This window comes from Xyrauchen texanus, chromosome 19 (genome assembly GCF_025860055.1).
Source record: "Xyrauchen texanus isolate HMW12.3.18 chromosome 19, RBS_HiC_50CHRs, whole genome shotgun sequence".
In the NCBI taxonomy this organism is placed as follows: Eukaryota; Metazoa; Chordata; class Actinopteri; order Cypriniformes; family Catostomidae; genus Xyrauchen; species Xyrauchen texanus.
Genome location: NC_068294.1, coordinates 42560861 through 42575860, shown reverse-complemented (window position 1 = coordinate 42575860; position 15000 = coordinate 42560861). Strand labels below are relative to the sequence as shown.

Sequence of the window (15000 nt, the reverse complement as noted above, 5' to 3'; positions counted from 1 at the left end):
ACTAAAAAATGTCCATACTATGCACAGCATACTTACTGCATACTGCATAAATATTAAGTAGTATGGTAGTATGGCATACTGCATATTGCAGAAATATTAAGTAGTATGTTAGTATGGCATACTGCATACTGCAGAAATAGTAAGTAGTATGGTAGTATGGCATACTGCATACTGCAGAAATAGTAAGTAGTATGGTAGTATGGCATACTGCACACTGCAGAAATAGTAAGTAGTATGGTAGTATGGCATACTGCACACTGCAGAAAAAGTAAGTAGTATGGTAGTATGGCATACTGCACACTGCAGAAATAGTAAGTAGTATGGTAGTATGGCATACTGCACACTGCAGAAATAGTAAGTAGTATGGTAGTATGGCATACTGCACACTGCAGAAATAGTAAGTAGTATGGTAGTATGGCATACTGCATAAATATTAAATAGTATGGTAGTATGGCATACTGCATAAATATTAAGTAGTATGGTAGTATGGCATACTGCACACTGCAGAAATAGTAAGTAGTATGGTAGTATGGCATACTGCACACTGCAGAAATAGTAAGTAGTATGTAGTATGGCATACTGCATAAATATTAAATAGTATGGTATTATGGTATACTGAATAAATAGTAAGTAGTATGGTAGTATGGCATACTGCATAAATATTAAATAGTATGGTAGTATGGCATACTGAATAAATAGTAAGTAGTATGGTAGTATGGCATACTAAATAAATAGTAAGAAGCATGGTAGTATGGCATACTGCACACTGAAGAAATAGTAAGCAGTATGGTAGTATGGCATACTGCACACTGCAGAAATAGTAAGTAGTATGGTAGTATGGCATACTGCATAAATATTAAATAGTATGGTAGTATGGCATACTGAATAAATAGTAAGTAGTATGGTAGTATGGCAGACTGAATAAATAGTAAGAAGCATGGTAGTATGGCATACTGCACACTGCAGAAATAGTAAGTAGTATGGTAGTATGGCATACTGCACACTGCAGAAATAGTAAGTAGTATGGTAGTATAGCATACTGCAAACTGCAGAAATAGTAAGTAGTATGGTAGTATGGCATACTGCACACTGCAGAAATAGTAAGTAGTATGGTAGTATGGCATACTGCACACAGCAGAAATAGTAAGTAGTATGGTAGTATGGCATACTGCACACTGCAGAAATAGTAAGTAGTATGGTAGTATGGCATACTGCACACTGCAGAAATAGTAAGTAGCATGGTAGTATGGCATACTGCACACTGCAGAAATAGTAAGTAGTATGGTAGTAAGGCATACTGCATACTGCAGAAATAGTAAGTAGCATGGTAGTATGGCATACTGCACACTGCAGAAATAGTAAGTAGTATGGTAGTATGGCATACTGCAAACTGCAGAAATAGTAAGTAGTATGGTAGTATGGCATACTGCATAAATATTAAATAGTATGGTAGTATGGCACACTGCATAAATATTAAGTAGTATGGTAGTATGGCATACTGCACACTGCAGAAATAGTAAGTAGTATGGTAGTATGGCATACTGCACACTGCAGAAATAGTAAGTAGTATGGTAGTATGGCATACTGCATAAATATTAAATAGTATGGTAATATGGCATACTGAATAAATAGTAAGTAGTATGGTAGTATGGCATACTGCATAAATATTAAATAGTATGGTAGTATGGCATACTGCATACTGAATAAATAGTAAGTAGTATGGTAGTATGGCATACTGCATAAATATTAAGTAGTATGATAGTATGGCATACTGCATATTGCAGAAATATTAAGTAGTATGGTAGTATGGCATACTGCATATTGCAAAAATATTAAGTAGTATGGTAGTATGGCAAGCTGCATACTGCATAAATATTAAGTAGTATGGTAGTATGGCATACTGCATATTGCATAAATATTAAGTAGTATGGTAGTATGGCAAGCTGCATACTGCATAAATATTAAGTAGTATGGTAGTATGGCATACTGCATAAATATTAAGTAGTATGTTAGTATGGCATACTGCATACTGCATAAATATTAAGTAGTATGGTAGTATGGCATACTGCACACTGCAGAAATAGTAAGTAGAATGGTAGTATGGCATACAGCACACTTCAGAAATAGTAAGTAGTATGGTAGTATGGCATACTGCATACTGCATAAATAGTAAATAGTATGGTAGTATGGCATACTGCATAAATATTAAGTAGTATGGTAGTATGGCATACTGCATATTGCATAAATATTAAGTAGTATGGTAGTATGGCATACTGCATATTGCATAAATATTAAGTAGTATGGTAGTATGGCATGCTGCATACTGCATAAATAGTAAGTAGTATGGTAGTATGGCATATTGCAGAAATATTAAGTAGTATGGTAGTATGGCATACTGCATAAATACTAAGTAGTATGGTAGTATGGCATACTGCATAAATATTATATAGTATGGTAGTATGGCATACTGCATAAATATTAAGTAGTATGGTAGTATGGCACACTGCATACTGCAGAAATAGTAAGTAGTATGGTAGTATGGCATACTGCATAAATATTAAGTAGTATGGTAGTATGGCATACTGCATAAATATTAAGTAGTATGGTAGTATGACATACTGCCGAAATAGTAAGTAGTATGGTAGTATGGCATACTGCATACTGCATAAATAGTAAGTAGTATGGTAGTATAGCAAACTGCATATTGCAGAAATATTAAGTAGTATGGTAGTATGGCATACTGCATAAATATTAAGTAGTATGGTAGTATGGCATACTGCATACTGCATACATAGTAAGTAGTATGCATACTGCATAAATATTAAGTATTATGGTAGTATGGCATACAGCACACTTCAGAAATAGTAAGTAGTATGGTAGTATGGCATACTGCATAAATATTATATAGTATGGTAGTATGGCATACTGCATAAATATTAAGTAGTATGGTAGTATGGCATACTGCATACTGCATACATAGTAAGTAGTATGCATACTGCATAAATATTAAGTATTATGGTAGTATGGCATACAGCACACTTCAGAAATAGTAAGTAGTATGGTAGTATGGCATACTGCATAAATATTATATAGTATGGTAGTATGGCATACTGCATAAATATTATATAGTATGGTAGTATGGCATACTGCATAAATATTAAGTAGTATGGTAGTATGGCATACTGCATACTGCAGAAATAGTAAGTAGTATGGTAGTATGGCATACTGCATAAATATTAAGTAGTATGGTAGTATGGCATACTGCATAAATATTAAGTAGTATGGTAGTATGACATACTGCATACTGCCGAAATAGTAAGTAGTATGGTAGTATGGCATACTGCATACTGCAGAAATAGTAAGTAGTATGGTAGTATAGCAAACTGCATATTGCAGAAATATTAAGTAGTATGGTAGTATGGCATACTGCATAAATATTAAGTAGTATGGTAGTATGGCATACTGCATACTGCATACATAGTAAGTAGTATGCATACTGCATAAATATTAAGTAGTATGGTAGTATGGCATACAGCACACTTCAGAAATAGTAAGTAGTATGGTAGTATGGCATACTGCATAAATATTAAGTAGTATGGTAGTATGGCATACTGCATATTGCAGAAATATTAAGTAGTATGTTAGTATGGCATACTGCATATTGCAGAAATATTAAGTAGTATGTTAGTATGGCATACTGCATATTGCAGAAATATTAAGTAGTATGTTAGTATGGCATACTGCATATTGCAGAAATATTAAGTAGTATGTTAGTATGGCATACTGCATATTGCATAAATATTAAGTAGTATGGTAGTATGGCATGCTGCATACTGCATAAATATTAAGTAGTATGGTAGTATGGCATGGGTGTGGTTACCTATCTGGGTATGTCTTAGTGGGCGTTCCACATTCTGATCCAGCCAATGAGCAGATGGATTGTCGGACGGAGCGAAGCATAGACCGTGGACGTGTGGATCGTCTCTCATCCATATCCGGCTAAAAGCAAGAGAGTGGAAAATACAAGATTATATTTGTAGTCTAACACCCTTCTGTGAACTCCTCTCGTTTACTCATTCTTACCAGTTCTCTGACTCCATACTCCTTCTCCACCTTCTTCTTCAGCTGTTTGAAGCAGTCCTCCATGCGCTCATGGAAAGGTCGAAGGTCTTCGGTCACTCTCTTGCCATGCAGACTGATTCCTCTGCCCAATAACGGGATCTACAGGGGGTCAAACACTCAAACAGTTTGAACCGAGTGTGAACCAAAAAATAAATAAAAACGCCTCTGATAGGGGTGAGATTAACCTGAAAACAGCACTGCAAAAAAATACATTTGGGATGTATTTTTGGGGATATTTGGGATTTTTGTGTTGCTTTCCAAAAATACATCTTTAAACAACATAAACTGTGTCTTAGTTTCAGATATCTTGAATTAAGTTTATATACAAATGGGTTTATCAAGATATATTTTCTGAAATCAAGATTATCATCTCTAGTGTGAAGACATGAAGAGTGTTTGTGTTTATTGACCTGCCATGCGATGAGGTCTTTGAGTCTCATGAGTTTGTCTCGGTCATCCGAATGTTCATGTGTGTATTCATCTGTGAAGAACGCCTGCAGAGACAAGATGAACAAAGTGTCACATCAAGACCTATTCTGTATCGGGCTGTTAATCAATCAAATCCCATTTACCCATATAAATATTTAACTAGCATGATTATGCTGTTGCTAGGCAGCAAATTTAAAAGATGCAATTTATTATTTGACTCCAAGTGAGTTTGCCCAGTGGTCACGTGTGTCTGTGTGTGTCTTTTCCCAGTACAGGGCGGTACTGGGAAGAGAAATCGGCCTGGGATTTTACATGGCAACTGGCCCAACTGTTGAGGGTGGATGGGGGGTGTTCGCTGTCCTTTTATACATATTGCGGCACCATTTTGTGGTCCGTTCTGCAGAACGCGGCGGCCCATTTTAGCTTTCGCGCCCCATTCGGCACGTTTCGCGGCCGAACCACCAGCCCGCTCGGTTCTCCCGATGGCCATTCCGCCCCTGATCGGCCACAAAGTGCGTCGGCCCACCGGGAAAATGCCCGCTATGCCAGATTACCAGTCCAGCCCTGGTAAGATATGTCCATGCACGCCAGCCGCGCTTATTGTCAGTGTTTAGTTTCACTTTTTTCAGCGATCTGCATCAACCAAATGAAGAATAAAAGTCTATCTCTCCTACAACGTGCATCCATTTCTTAATTTGTTATTATTGATTGCACAATGCGAGTCCTATGCAAATTCTCGGTAACAGCGGTAATGTTTTCCAATTTCCCTGTGCTGACATATCGCTGTTTGGCCGGAGTAAAGTTTACATATGTGGCTTGAACAGCCAGAGTTTTGAATGGAGCGTGGGTCAACTCTTGGAAATTTATACAGTAAATGGTAAATGGTCTGCACTTATATAGCACTTTTTTTAACCTTAGATGTTACCAAAGCGCTTTACACTTTGTCCCATTCACCCGTTCACACAGACATTCATACACCAATGATGGCAGAGCTGCCATGCAAGGTGCTAGCCTGCCATTGGGAGCAACTTAGGGTTCAGTGTCTTGCCCAAGGACACTTCGGCATGTGGAGTCATGTGGGCTGGGAATCAAACCGCCAACCCTGTGATTAGTGGCCGACCCGCTCTACCACCTGAGCCACAGCCGCCCCAACTAACACTTATACAGTGGGCACTATTCACCCGTTCACACAGACATTCACACATCAATGATGGTAAAGCTGCCATGCAAGGTGCTAGCCTGCCATTGGGAGCAACTTAGGGTTCAGTGTCTTGCCCAAGGACACTTCGGTATGTGGAGTCGTGTGGGCCGGGAATCGAACCGCCAACCCTGCAATTAGCAGCCGACCCGCTCTACCAACTGAGCCACTACCACAGAAAGTGGGGAAAAGTTTCAGAAAGTGAAAAAAAATGGATATTGCATTAATTAGTTCATTAGCTCATTAGTTTTTAATGCCCCTGCCCCCCCTACTGCCACAATGTGGTACATTGATGGTAGGAACATTCCTTATTACCGAACTTGCGTACAGTTCAGAGAAATTATTAATTGCGCTATTCTTTCTCTCTCACACACACACACACATAGTCTTGCTGACCTTCTCATATTTGGCGAAGCCGCCCATGACAGCCGGATCCACGATGCCGTTGAGCAGCATAGAGAGGGGGTTTATGGGTAAAGTGTCGTCATTTTGGTACTGGTTGATCATTGTGAGGATTTTCTCATTAGTTTGTCCCATCGTCTCAATAGCGTTCTCCAGAGGACTCACCGTTGTCTGTGAGAGAAAGTATCATTTCATAAACATTTGTGTGCTCTGGGTGGAACAATGACAAAGCAAATAACGTATCTGTTTATGTGACTACATTGGCAATAACTGTAATAAATGTGAGTGAAATAAGAAAGAGAGACTCACATGTGTCATGCTTATGGCCTCAAACCATCGCAGAATTCCTGGTAGTTTATATGCGGTTATGAATGTGGTTCGCTCAATCCACATAGACTGAAGAGAGAGAAGTTAGACAATAATCTCTTCTCACTTAACAGAGTGACAAATACAGTTAGTGAATGAGCAAGTGTGTGTACGGGACTAGTAATAAATTCACCAAATCATGCACCTGTGGAACGGTCATTAAGACATTAACAGCTTACAGACGGTAGACAATTAAGATCACAGTTATAAACACTTAGGACACTAAAGAGACCTAAGGATGATGCCTAGGGTCCTGCTCATCTGGGTGAATGTGTCTTAGGCATGCTGTATGGAGGCATGAGGACTGTAGATGTGGCCAGGGCAATACATTGCAATGTCCATACGGTGGGACGCCTAAGACAGCGCTACAAGGAGACAGGAAGGACAGCTGATCGTCATCGCAGTGGCAGACCACGTGAACAGTAACAACACCTGCACAGGATCCGTACATCCGGATATCACACCTGCGGGGACAGGTACAGGATGGCGACAACAACTGCCCGAGATACACCAGAAATGCACATCAGTGCTCCGACTGTCCGCAATACTCTGAGAGAGGCTGGACTGAGGGCTGGTAGGCCTGTTGTAAGGCAGGTCCTTACCAGACATCACCGGCAACACCGTCGCCTATGGGCACAAACCCACCTTCACTGGACCAGACAGGACTGGCAGAAAGTGCTCTTCACTGACGAGTCACAGTTTTGTCTCACTAGGGGTGATGGTCAGACTCGCGATCATCGTCGAAGGAATGAGCGTTACACGGAGGCGTGTACTCTGGAGCGGGGTCGATTTGGAGTTGGAGGGTCCGTCATGGTCTGGGGCGGTGTGTCACAGCATCATCGGACTGAGCGTTGTCATTGCAGGCAATCTCAACACTGTGCGTTACGGGGAAGACATCCTCCACCCTCATGAGTACCCTTCCCTTCCTGTAGGCTCATCCTGGCATGACCCTCCAGCATGGCAATGCCACCAGCCATACTGCTCATTCTGTGCGTGTCTGTTCTGCAATGGCCAGTGAAGAGCCCGGATCTCAATCCCATTGAGCTCGTCTGGGACCTCTTGGATCGGAGGGTTAGGGCTAGGGCCATTCCCCCCAGAAATGAACTTGCTAGTGGCTTGGTGGAAGAGTGGGGAAACATCTCACCGCAATAACGGGCAAATTACTCTGAGAGAGGTTGGACTGAGGGCTTGTGGGCCTGTTGTAAGGCAGGTGCTTACCAGACATCGCCGGCAACAGCGACCTTGACTGGACCAGACAGGACTGGCAGAAAGTGCTCTTCACTGATGAGTCACGGTTTTATCTCACCAGGGGTGATGGTCGGACTCGCGTTTATCGTTGAAGGAATGAGCGTTACATCGAGGCCTGTCCTCTCGATTTGGAGGTGGACGGTCCGTCACGGTCTGGGGCGGTGTGTCACAGCATCCTCGGACTGAGCTTGTTGTCATTGTAGGCAATCTCAATGCTGTGCGTTACGGGGAAGACATCCTCCTCCCTCATGAGTACCCTTCCCTTCCTGCAGGCTCATCCTGGCATGACCCTCCAGCATGGCAATGCCACCAGCCATATTGCTCGTTCTGTGCATGACTGTTCTGCAAGACAGGAATGTCATTGTTCTGCCATGGTCAGCGAAGAGCCCGGATCTCAATCCCATTGAGCATGTTGATTGGACATGAACTTGCAAGTGCCTTGGTGGAAGAGTGGGGTAACATCCCCAATATACACGGCTACCAAATAAACAAATAAACTAATTTGTTTGTGTTGGACTCACAGCAAACTCATTGTCTGGATCGACTTTTCCTCTTCTCACAGGTCTGGAATACTGGAATCGCTGAACATAGTTTGACTTGTAGAAACTATAGATTCACCAGAAAGGAGAAAACAGACATAAAAATAAAGTTAATGATGGTCATGTGACTCATGAAGCTGTCAAGGTGAATAGATAAATGTATTGTGGTTTTAAACTGGTCTGATTGGTGGATGAGCTGCAAACTGACTTGATGATCTGGTCCGGAACGGATTTATTCCTCAGACGAGGTGGGATCTCAAGAACAGGCTGGACAGTAAAACACTGAATATCTGATCCAGACCGGTTAAGAACAACTGATGAATCATACAAATTAACAAGAGTATGTGGTAAAGAGTTAATCACACGGTATAGCGTATTTGTAAAGCATTATTTTATAGTTAATGTATCATTTATACGTTATTTTTCATACATTATTAATACATTAATAGGCTTCATTCAAATAGTTATGTTACTCAAAATCTGTATACACTGATGAGCCAAATCATTATGACCACTCACAGGTGAATCAAATAATGTTGATCATCTCCTAACAATGCCACGTCACGGTCTGGGTATGTTCTGCTTGGAAACACTGGGTCCGGCCATTCGCGTGGACGTCAATTTGACACGTGCCACCTACCTAAACATCATTGCAGACCAGGTACACCCCTTCACGCAACGGTATTCCCTGATGGCAGTGCCCTCTTTCAGCAGGATAATGTGCTCTGCCACACTGCACACAATGTTCAGGAATGTTCTGAGGAACATGATGAAGACTTCAAGGTGTTGCCCTGGCCTCCAGATTCCCCAAATCTCAATCCGATTGAGCATCTGTGGGATGTGCTGGAAGAACAAGTCTGATCCAATGTGGCTCTATCTTGGTGCCAGATACAACAGGACACCTTCAGTCCATGCCTCAGCAGGCCAACACTGTTGTGGTGGCACGTGGAGGACCAGCGGCACATTAGGCAGGTGGTCATAATGTTTTGGCTCATTTGTATATTTACTGGAGAAATCAATGTATTATTGTTTAAGAAGTTCATATATAAGCAGTTTGATAATGCTTTTTCATCCTTACTAAGGTTCTCACATTAAATTAGGCCATGAAAAGTGTGTGTGTCTGTGTGTGTATGTATGTGTGTTTGTGTCTGTGTGTGTGTATGTCTGTGTGTGACTGTGTGTGTCTGTGTGTCTGTGTGTCTATGTGTCTGTATGTCTGTGTGTATGTCTGTGTGTGTGTGTGTGTGTGTGTGTCTATGTGTGTATGTCTGTGTGTGTGTGTGTGTGTATGTGTTTGTGTGTCTGTGTGTGACTGTGTGTGTCTGTGTGTGTCTATGTGTGTATGTCTGTGTGTCTATGTGACTGTATGTATGTGTGTATGTCTGTGTGTGTGTCTATGTGTGTATGTCTGTGTGTGACTGTGTGTGTCTATGTGTGTATGTGACTGTATGTCTGTGTGCATGTCTGTGTGTCTATGTGTGTATGTCTGTGTGTGTGTGTGTATGTATGTCTGTGTGTGTGTGTGTATGTGTGTCTGTGTGCATGTCTGTGTGTCTATGTGTGTATGTGACTGTATGTCTGTGTGCATGTCTGTGACTGTGTGTGTCTGTGTGACTGTGTGTCTATGTGACTGTATGTATGTGTGTGTGTGTGTATGTGACTGTATGTCTGTGTGCATGTCTGTGACTGTGTGTGTCTGTGTGACTGTGTGTCTATGTGACTGTATGTATGTGTGTGTGTGTATGTGACTGTATATCTGTGTGCATGTCTGTGTGTCTATGTGTGTATGTCTGTGTGTGTGTGTGTGTTTGTGTGTCTATGTGTGTATGTCTGTGTGTGACTGTGTGTCCATGTGTGTATGTGACTGTATGTCTGTGTGTCTGTGTGTGTGTGTATGTATGTGACTGTATGTATGTGTGTGACTGTGTGTGTCTATGTGTGTATATGTGTGTATGTCTGTGTGTGTGTGTATGTCTGTGTGTATGTATGTGTATGTGTGTGTGTGTGTGTATGTGTGTCTATGTGTGTATGTCTGTGTGTGTGTATGTGACTGTATGTATGTGTGTGTGTATGTCTGTGTGTATGTCTGTGTGTGTGTGTGTGTGTGTGTGTGTGTCTATGTGTGTATGTCTGTATGTGTGTATGTGACTGTATGTATGTGTGTGTGTGTATGTCTGTGTGTCTATGTCTGTGTGTGTACTGTGTGTGTCTGTGTGTATGTGACTGTATGTCTGTTTGTCTATGTGTATATGTGTGTGTGTGTGAGACTGTGTGTGTTTGTGTGTGTGTGTGTGTGTGTGTGTGTGTATGTCTGTGTGTGTGTGTATGTCTGTGTGTATGTATGTGTGTGTGTGTGTGTATGTGTGTCTGTGTGTCTATGTGTGTATGTCTGTGTGTGTATATGTGTGTCTATGTGTGTATGTCTGTGTGTGTATGTGTATGTGACTGTATGTATGTGTGTGTGTATGTCTGTGTGTATGTCTGTGTGTGTGTGTGTGTGTGTGTCTATGTGTGTATGTCTGTATGTGTGTATGTGACTGTATGTATGTGTGTGTGTGTGTGTATGTCTGTGTGTCTATGTCTGTGTGTGACTGTGTGTGTCTGTGTGTCTATGTGTATGTGACTGTATGTCTGTGTGTCTGTGTATACTGTGTGTGTGTGTGTGTGTGTGTGTGTGTGTGTGTGTATGTCTGTGACTGTGTGACTGTGTGTGTGTTTGTGTGTCTATGTGTGTATGTCTGTGTGACTATGTATGTGTATGTGTTTGTGTGTGTCTGTTTGTGTATGTGTCTGTGTGTGTGTCTGAGTGTGTTTGTGTGTGTATGTCTGTGTGTGTGTGTGTTGTGTGTGTGTGTTTGTGTGTCTGTGTGTCTTTACTTAATATAAATTGTTACCATCATTTCTTCATTGATTATGGATTTCTGCCTTCCTAATGTTCTCATAATCAATTCTTTACCACTGGTTTGCATACACGTAAATATATTAGTTATGCATGGTTCAAAAGTAGTTTTCTAAGGATGAAAACCATTATCAAACTACTTACATATGAACTTATTAAATAAAAATACACTGTTTGCTACAGAAAATATAAATTCATTACATACTATGTGTATATACTCAATGTATTAACAATGTAGGAATAACCATTAATAAATACTTAATTAACTATTAACTAATGCTTTACAAATACTTTATACCATGTGTAGCTATTATACATTATTACAGCGTATGTGTCTTTACAGGAGTGCTACAAGTGCTACATTATTACATTCATATACAGTAAATGAAAAGAAATGCTAAACGCACTCTATCCATCCAACAACTAGAATCAAAATCTATATAGTTGTTTAATGTATATGTAAACGTGTCCTAGCTGAAAATAACATTTGACAAAAGGATAAGGTCTTACATTCATATTAATGTTACAAAATGATTTTAATGCACTCAAGATGCAATGAAAAGCTCTGTGCATGTTTAATATGTGTGTTTATATGTATATATTCACATCTGTAGGATACACTGCAAGTTTGAGTTTTTAATGTCATCTCCGGGCATTGTGGTGATGTTGAGTCTCACGGCGCTGGGAAACTGACTCATCAAATGACCCTGGAAATCTTCCCGCCGCTCGTACTCTTTTCCACGGTGAATGAACACTTTATTCTGATGCAATAAATGTTGATAAACATGTTGTAATCATGACTACAGTACCTGAGAATATGTAACTAATTAAACACAATTTGCTTTTATGGCCACAGTGACATTTGAATGACAGTTCAAAATGTTCCTTTCGTGTTGTTTGTAGGAAGGAAGGAATGAATGTAAAAGATAGGAAGGAAGGACAGAAGGAAGGATGGAAGGAAGGAAGGAAAGAAGGAAGGAAAGAATGTAAAAGATAGGAAGGAAGGAAGGAAGGAAGGAAGGAAGGAAGGATGGAAGGAAGGAAGGAAGGAATGTAAAAGATATGAAGGAAGGAAGGAAGGAAGGAAGGAAAGAATGTAAAAGATAGGAAGGAAGGAAGGAAGGAAGGAAGGAAGGATGGAAGGAAGGAAGGAAGGAATGTAAAAGATAGGAAGGAAGGACAGAAGGAAGGATGGAAGGAAGGAAGGAAGTAATGTAAAAGATATGAAGGAAGGAAGGAATGTAAAAGATAGGAAGGAAGGAAGGAAGGAAGGAAGGATGGAAGGAAGGAAGGAAGGAAGGAAGGAAGGAAGGAAAGAATGTAAAAGATAGGAAGGAAGAAAGGAATGTAATAGATAGGAAGGAAGGAAGGAAGGAAGTAATGTAAAAGATATGAAGGAAGGAAGGAATGTAAAAGATAGGAAGGAAGGAAGGAAGGAAGGATGGAAGGAAGGAAGGAAGGAAGGAAGGAAGGAAGGAATGTAAAAGATATGAAGGAAGGAAGGAATGTAAAAGATAGGAAGGAAGGAAGGAAGGAAGGAAGGAAAGAATGTAAAAGATAGGAAGGAAGAAAGGAATGTAAAAGATAGGAAGGAAGGACAGAAGGAAGGAAGGAATGTAAAAGATAGGAAGGAAGGAAGGAAGGAAAGAAGGAAGGAAGGATGGAAATAATGTAAAAGGAAGGAAGGAAGGACAGAAGGAAGGAAGAAAGGAAGGAAGGAAAGAATGTAAAAGATAGGAAGGAAGGACAGGAAGGAAGGAAGGAATGTAAAAGATAGGAAGGAAGGACAGAAGGAAGGAAGGAAGGAAGGAAGGAAGGAAAGAATGTAAAAGGAAGGAAGGATGGAAGGAAGGATGGAAGGAAGGAAGGAAGGAAGGAAAGAAGGAAGGAAGGAAGGACAGAAGGAAGGAAGGAAGGAAAGAAGGAAGGACAGAAGGAAGGAAGGAAGGAAAGAAGGAAGGACAGAAGGAAGGAAGGAAAGAATGTAAAAGGAAGGAAGGAAGGAAGGAAGAAAGAAAGGAAGGAAAGAAGGAAGGAAGGAAGGACAGAAGGAAGGAAGCACACACACACACAGACACACTCTCTCTCACACACACACACACACACACACACACACACACACACTCACCCTGAGGAACTGAGGGAAGCCGCAGCCGTAATATCCCACGGCGAAGTAGTCTGGTTTGGGCCGCAGGATTTTCATGATGTTCTCGTAAAACTTGGCCTGCTGATTCTGCAAATAATCAATAAGCCAAACAAACAGATGATCATTGTATTGTTAACTGATGCTCGACCGTTTAAACATGAAACGTTTCCAGTTTTTACATCAGTACAGCTGAAAGTGTGTTTTACCAGTTTCTGTCCCAGTAGCTCGTAATCAAACACCTCCATCTCAAACTGATCCGCTAACTCCTTACACAGAGTGATGGCCTCTTCCCACATCTGATTACACACAAACAACAACACAAAACACACAAACAACATCAACATGGACACACTTCATCATGAAGTCAGTATGCTGAAAATAGCAAATGTGTTATTAATGACAGCGGGTATCCGACGGTCAGATTTGGGTTCAGGGTCTTGAGTATTTTGAGATGTGTACTTCTGACCTTGCCCTTATCAAAGTAGCTGATGATGGTGTCGTAGAGCGTTTCTTTGAGCTGCCGTTGAGACTGAGGCGTCTGATAGTCCAGTTGATGGGCACACTGATCTTCTGACCACTGACAACAGAGAGAGAGAGAGAGAGAGAGAGAGAGAGAGAGAGAGAGAGAGAGAGACTATAATAACTTCATGTCCAAGGTGTTTTGCTTTTTTTCCCCACAAAACAAACTTTTATTTTCTATGGTCACAAAAAAATGCAATTGGACACTTTTTTTGTATCAGGCCTTCATCAATTAACCCTGTAAACCTTGACATATAAAGATTTTTTTTTTTTTACATTAAACTATTTTTAGTACCATTAGACAATTTTTTTTTAAAATAAAATAGAAAATTAAATATGTATAATATTTACTACATTTGGCTTTAAATGTCATTATCCTCCTGAGGTCCAGTAATTCATTTTTTTTTATTTATTAAATTCATTTATTTATTTATTTATTTTTTATTTATTTTTTTACATTAAACTATTTTTAGTACCATTAAACAAACTAAATATATATATATATATATTTTAAATATGTATAATATTTGCTACATTTGGCTTTAAATGTCATTATCCTTCTGTATTCCAGTAATTAATTATTTTTTTTATAAAACATTTTTTACATTAAACTATTTTTAGTACCATTAGACACATTTAAAAAAAAAAAAACATTTAAAAACATTTACATATTTATAATATTTGCTCTATTTGGCTTTAAATGTCATTATCCTCCTGAGGTCCAGTAATTATTATTTTTTTTTTGTATTTTTTTTTTTTACATTAAACTATTTTTTAGTACCATTAGAGAATTAAAAAAATAAATAATAATAATAATAAAAAACATTTAAATATGTATAATATTTGCTACATTTGGCTTTAAATGTCATTATCCTCCTGTATTCCAGTAATTCATAATTTTTTTATAAACTTTTTTACATTAAACAATTTTTAGTACCATTAGACAATTTTTTTTTTAAATAAAATAATAACAAATATACATAATGTAGTATAATATTTACTACTTTTGGCTTTAAATATCATTATCCTACTGAGGCATTTATTTTTTTATTTTTTTTTACATTAAACTATTTTTAGTACCATTAGAAAATTTCTTTAAAAATAAAATAGAAAATTAAACAATTAAATATGT

General features: G+C 39.4%; 1 protein-coding gene across 1 annotated transcript in view; it reads right to left on the bottom strand.

Moving 5' to 3' along the window:
• The window catches only part of LOC127659710 (dedicator of cytokinesis protein 2), a 152645-nt gene that overhangs the window by 3061 nt on the left and 134584 nt on the right, over positions 1-15000 (bottom strand). Inside the window, 11 exon segments of the mRNA XM_052149655.1 lie at positions 3881-3999; positions 4084-4221; positions 4533-4616; positions 6146-6322; positions 6461-6547; positions 8287-8371; positions 8513-8594; positions 11823-11964; positions 13332-13436; positions 13556-13645; positions 13816-13926. Of these exon segments, the coding sequence (XP_052005615.1) occupies positions 3881-3999; positions 4084-4221; positions 4533-4616; positions 6146-6322; positions 6461-6547; positions 8287-8371; positions 8513-8594; positions 11823-11964; positions 13332-13436; positions 13556-13645; positions 13816-13926 (1220 nt within the window).